General features: G+C 40.0%; 1 protein-coding gene across 1 annotated transcript in view; it reads right to left on the bottom strand.

Annotated features, from left to right (window-relative positions):
- Positions 1 to 947: 947 nt before the first annotated feature.
- Positions 948 to 6,270, bottom strand: part of LOC109478421 (serine/threonine-protein phosphatase 6 regulatory ankyrin repeat subunit B-like) — a 15,865-nt gene continuing 10,542 nt past the window's right edge. Inside the window, exons 16-20 of the mRNA XM_019779951.1 lie at positions 6,119 to 6,166; positions 5,587 to 5,685; positions 4,703 to 4,789; positions 1,504 to 1,605; positions 948 to 1,037 (exon numbers count right to left, since the gene is read on the bottom strand). Coding sequence (XP_019635510.1) covers positions 948 to 1,037; positions 1,504 to 1,605; positions 4,703 to 4,789; positions 5,587 to 5,685; positions 6,119 to 6,166 — 426 coding nt within the window. The remainder of the gene's footprint in view (positions 1,038 to 1,503; positions 1,606 to 4,702; positions 4,790 to 5,586; positions 5,686 to 6,118; positions 6,167 to 6,270) is intronic.

The raw sequence follows: 6,270 nt of genomic DNA, 5'->3' as shown, positions 1-6,270 counted from the left end.
GTCCTTATTGCTGAACACTATCCACATACATGTAAGCACACTTGTCCATGTTGCTGAACACCATCCTCACACATGTAAACACACCTGTCCTTGGTACTGAACACCATCCTCACACATGTTAACACACCTGTCCTTATTGCTGAACACTATCCACATACATGTTAACGCATCTGTCCTTGGTGCTGAAAACCATTCCCACACATGTAAATACAACTGTCCTTTGTGCTGAACACTATTCACACGCAGGTAAACACTTCAGTCTGTCTTTGGTGCTGAACAACATCCTAACACAAGTTAACACCATCACCTGTTTCTGTTCTGAACATACCGACTACATACAGGTATGAAAAATATGTAGCCTTACCGATGCTGCTCTTTGTGGCTGTGTCACCTGAGCCAACTCCTGGTGGTTTGTGTTTAGTCTCTCCCTTACTTCTGCGGTAGCTGCTTATGAAATTCTGAAATGACATCAGAAGGAATAATGGGTTCCTTGAAATTGATCAAGATAACATTGCATTATATGAAAATAGACAGACAGCAGATGTTATGCAATGAGATTTACTGCAACCCCAGAAAATGGTACAGTAACTACATTGTACATATTATAGGATTCTTACCACAACTTGCTTAACAGTCTTCCCGGTCTGTCTTGCAGCTTCTTGTACCAGTGGATCATTAACACTTCCAGTGGTCATTCCTCCTTCTTCGTAAAACTGGACAAGTACAGGATCAAACCCTTTTTTTCGTCTAGGAGTTCCCTGAAAAAAAATCACTGTGACTAAAGCAATATATGAGTATTACCATCTGTATATAAGGGAAATTTCTCTTTTCTAGCAGGACAATGAAGTGTGGACCACAGCCAACAGGATTTTTTTCCAAAAGATGTTAAGAATGCCTTTCTCTATGTGATAGAAATTAGCTAGATTTAATAAGCTAAAGAGCCAGTGTCAAACCTCTTTCTTGTGGTCCTTATTGGTCCCTTGCTGCAAAGCTTCCACAGCCTTGGGACGCTGCTGGTCTACAATGGTTTGAAGGCCCTAAAACAAATTATCATGTACAAAATTTGTTTCTTGTCCTGCACATTTTGTACTATTTGTTTGTTTTTTTGTCTTTGTTTACTCAAATTGTTTGCTGGCTGATTTGCATTGAGGTCATGAGGTGCATTGTAAGAGACATAATACAAAAAGGTTACATGATTGAAGGCTCAAACAAATCCATAAAGATGAAATAATAGTTATTACTGTAATAAATCCACAGACATGTATCCTTATACACATAGCATCATAAAACACATTTTACTGGATTAACATTCTTTATTCTATAGTTGACATCTGATATATCAAAACTAATACAACATGTAAAAGGCAATATTACAGTTACAGTACAGTAACAATAATTTTCTGACAATACATATCAAGTAATCAAAATGTCATAAAGAGACTATGTGCATTCAAAATTGTGAAAAATGTAGAATTACACATAAAATGAATTTTAAATACCTACCTGATTGTCCTGTACATTCACAACTGCAGCAGCTGTTTGTGAGGCTGGCATCATACCTGTAAGCCTGCTGTTGCAAGCTGATCCCAGAGGAGCAGTGCTTTGCTGTTAAACACATCAGATGGTTTTAAGAATGGTAACAGGTCATACTAGATACAGGAGAACAATCAATCATCTTGCAAATAAGAATATTTACATCACACATGTAACCACACCTGTCCTTGGTGCTGAGCAACATCCTCACACATGTAAGCACACCTGTCCTTGGTGCTGAACACCACCCTCACACATGTAACCACACCTGTCCTTGGTGCTGAACACCATCCCTACACATGTAAGCACACCTGTCCTTGGTGCTGAACACCATCCTCACACATGTAACCACACCTGTCCTTGGTGCTGAACACCACCCTCACACATGTAACCACACCTGTCCTTGGTGCTGAACACCATCCCTACACATGTACGCACACCTGTCCTTGGTGCTGAACACCACCCTCACACATGTAAACACACCTGTCCTTGGTACTGAACACCATCCTCACACATGTAAACACACCTGTCCTTGGTGCTGAACACCATCCTTACACATGTAACCACACCTGTCGTTGGTGCTGAACACATTTCAAATGACCTAAATTCAGCATAAAGGTAGCGTGGTACCAAATGTTTAGACTATAGTGTTCACTATCAAGATTCAACCCTTTGAAATACTTCTATTTACCTTATTTTGAGTAAAAACAGCAATTGTAAGTAGCTTGAAAACCCAAATCCCCAACTGACAGTTAGAACACTTGGGTTCTACCGGGCTTCTACATGTTCCAACAGCAGAAGGTGTTGGAAGATTCTATTGCTGCATGGGGACATAGACTATTGGAACACTTCATATTTTGGACAGGGATCATTTAGGAACAGTCCATTTGTGCGGGAGGGGGATAGGTCTATTTTTGGTACGGTGGATGTGGTGAAGCAATCTGCTGCATTTGCTCTTGAGCAAATGTCGGCCTTTCCAGTTAAACTAGTATTTCGTTTTAGGTATACCATATCGTCTAGCGCCATAGCTGAAAATTGTGCCAAATTCAGTGCTTTTAGATAATTAAAAAGCACTGAATTTGGCATATGTAGGTTAAAATATTCTGAACAACTCTGGAAATGAAGCCATCTCAAATTCTGCCTAGAACTGTATAATCAGGTGTTTTGGGCTATTTTCAAATAAAATTTATATACTATACGTATTTCTACATAATTCAGTTGCCTTTGAAGTAAAGCCTTGGAGTACATTTCTTTTGTTAGAAACTCTACAACCCAATCTACCTTTTCTTTCCTCTCATGATATGTTTCCTTTGTAGAGGATGCAATATTCAGCCCCTGGTCTGAGACACTTGCTGCACCGTGAACAGGCAACTCAGATCCTGGTGTGTTTGTCTTGTCTGCTGTAGAAAGTACAAACAAATACTTGACCTTCATGCAATGATGGCCTATCATACGATGACCCAGGGATACACCGATTGGCATGTTCAAGTCACTTTTATGTCACCAGCAAAAATGTCAAAATAGAGAAAATGTTGATTAGCTAAATGGGAGCATGGACTCGATGACCACCACTCCACCTCATATCTTCCCCTACAGGTACAGAAGTATTACTTTGGAGGCCTTTGTCTGTGGGTTTTTGCAGAATTATACTTGTCCAAACAAAGTTGGTTGACAACATGTGGCAGAATGAGAGAAGTTCAAAAGGTCAGAAACTGGAAATATGGCAAATGGGAAGGTCCCAGAATCTAGCTGGAAGCCAGCAGAAATTAGAGGTTGACGTCACTAAGTCTGCATACAGAATCTGGCAGGTTCCTTTCACGGTTTCCAGTCGTTTCTATTCAATTCTTTTATTTTCTTCACTTCGACTTTTCATCTTTAGTGAATCTTGACCTTTGAATGGCTTAACTTTGAGCTGTACATGTAAGCAGTGATTTTGGTTTTAAACACAATGGATCCCATGTGTTGTACGAAATGTCGTCCTCCTAAATTGTTTCCACCACACTTAATGTAACCTGTCAACTTTTATAAGTTGAAGGGGTACCCAGTTGTGTTATGATGAACTGAATAAATACAAGTAGATAGATAAATTTTCTTACCCGTGAGATTACCCTTTTTTGCTCCTGTTTTGCTTGATTCATCTCCCAGTGATTTTCTCTTACGATCTCCTTTTTTCTGGCGGTAGTTGCCAATAAAAGTCTGAAATGATGATAACAGTAGTTTATCACAGATTCTGTATGCAAAGCCTGTGGGCAAGTGAACACAAAAGGGTTTGGATGTCCACTCTAGATGGGTATTTCCTTACCAAAACTTGCTTAACAGTTTTCCCGGACTGTTTTGCAGCTTCTTGTACCAGTGGATCCTTATCACTTGCAGTGGTCATTCCCCTCTCTTCATAGAAGTGGATCAGAACAGGATCAAGTCCTTTCTTTTGTTTAGAACCCTGGATACAATATCGAGTATTAAGATTCCTAGATGAGAAGTGTAGTATTAGCTAAATGCAGTATTATTATTAAATTACAGTAGGTTTACGACTGTCATAGGAAATTGATAGAATGAGAGCATTTTTGAGACACAAGAACACACTGTAATTGATGTCACAGACTCAATCACTGACAAAGATCTATCATTAATTCAAAGCTTTTTCCACAAGACTGATGATGATTTGTTTGTTTGTTTGTTTCGCATAACCGGTAAACCACCTTCAGGCGTAACACACCAGTTTTGTACATGTGCGCACATGTACAAGCTGCGTAAGACCGGACTGTAAGTTTTGAACCACTCACACCGGGAAGATCCCCTACTCTTTTCGATAAGTGCGGTGGGTTCTTTAACGTGCATGGGGTGTGGCTCTCCCAAACACGGGACCTCCATTTAACGTCCTATCCGAGGGACGTCCCTAACCGAAGCTAGGTACTCATTTTCACCTGAGTGAAGTGAGGAAAGTCGTGTAAAGTGCCTTTCCCAAGGGCACAAGATCGGTGACATGGGCAGGGTTCGAACCCACAACCTCTGGGGTGTGAGCCGAACGCGCTACCGACTGCGCCACACGACCCCACAGACTGGGCCTTTCGAAACTCTCATACAATCGTGTACTTGAATCCAATGCACAAAGAGAAGGCAGGTTAGTGATTCTAGCTCTAATCACAAAACTGATGAACAATTCCTGTACCTTGTCCCTGCTGTCCTTGTCAGCCTCCAGTCGTTCCACACACGTCTGATGACCTCGTTTCTTAGCCTCTCCAATGGGGGTGTTGCACTGACAAGACAATTGTCACATTTTATATAATTACCTTTATGTACACATTTAAAGGGAACATCTCATATCTTATAGGACAATGTTAAAAAGCCTAAATGTTAGAAATTCCACCAATCAAAATATATCCTCATCCCAATTACTACTGTAACAGTATTTGTAGGGTAAAATAGTCTCAAAGCATGCTTGTTGTGTATTAAGCAGAAAATGCTACGTTGCACACCTTGTACATTTGTTGTGCAATAATCTCTTGGTCTTGATAATATGATAGTAAGTGGAATGTTAAGATTTATTTTGTATTTTTATTTTCAAACAGCAGCTTGTAGTTTACTTACATAATTATGTAAGTCACTGTACGTTCTGTGGCATTGAATAACCTAACTACGTGTAGATTGAATTGTTCTGACTCTAACATGTACAATGTATAGCATGTTGGTCAAGAAATGTTGGTCTATACATGAAAGCCCCTAAAAACTCATTTTACCACAGCTGACATCTGTCCCATGTCAACTTACCCACTTGTCTTGAGCATTCACATCTGCACCAGCTGTTATCAGAAGAGAAACAGTTCTACAGTCACCATTCCAGGCTGCCAGGTGCAGGGCAGTCTTTTGCTGCAAAGTATTTAAGGGCTTTAACAAGTAGTTGTTCGGCTGCCAACTCTTTAATTTGGTAATGTGGGAGAAGGCTTAGATAGTCACCCCTAAAACAACCATTTGAAAATGAAACAAAGATTGGATGATTCTACAGGAATATTTCATGCACTGCAATTATTAGCAAAATACTTAATAACCTGGTACCTCGTTGTCCCGTGCATTCACATCTGCACCTGCTGTCAGTAACACAGAAGCAGCTTTGTGCTGGCCATTCATGGCTGCCAGGTGCAGGGCAGTCCATTGCTGTAAGATATGTCAGGCATGACATGTGCATGTACATAATGACATCAAGATCAGGAGGCAGCTCAAAGTAAACCCTAAAGTTGATGATGTAAATAAATACCAGACTTGGCTTGACAGTTCATCCAACCAACTCCAGTCTTTGTCAAGGACTTATTGTTCTATCTGCTTACATGACCTCAAAGAAATGCATGGTGGATTGCTCATTCCTTGACAAAGATAAATGGAGTTGGTCAGATGAAATAGAGGGTAAGTCCATTTTTTTGTTGCAAATTATGATTCAACCTTGATTCAGAAACTCTCAAGTTGACTGCCAGATAAATATGAAATCTATACATGACTTTACAGTTACGTGTACAATCAATCAACGTACCTGATTGGTGAAAGCATTAAGATCCACACGACCTTTGGCCATCATTTTAAGCAAAGATCTTACAGTCTCATCATAGCCATTCCGAGATGCCAGGTGCAAAGCAGTCCTTTGCTGTAAAAGACATCAGGTTTTAGTCATACAAATATGTCCATATTACTATTAGGACAGTGCAAAGGACACCCAATTTGCATCTGATTCAGCTATTATGTCCTACA

Source organism: Branchiostoma belcheri, unplaced genomic scaffold (genome assembly GCF_001625305.1).
Source record: "Branchiostoma belcheri isolate BF01 breed outbred unplaced genomic scaffold, Haploidv18h27 scaffold44, whole genome shotgun sequence".
Classification (NCBI taxonomy): Eukaryota; Metazoa; Chordata; class Leptocardii; order Amphioxiformes; family Branchiostomatidae; genus Branchiostoma; species Branchiostoma belcheri.
Note: the sequence above shows the minus strand (reverse complement) of the source record. Positions and strands in the feature narration are given on the sequence as shown.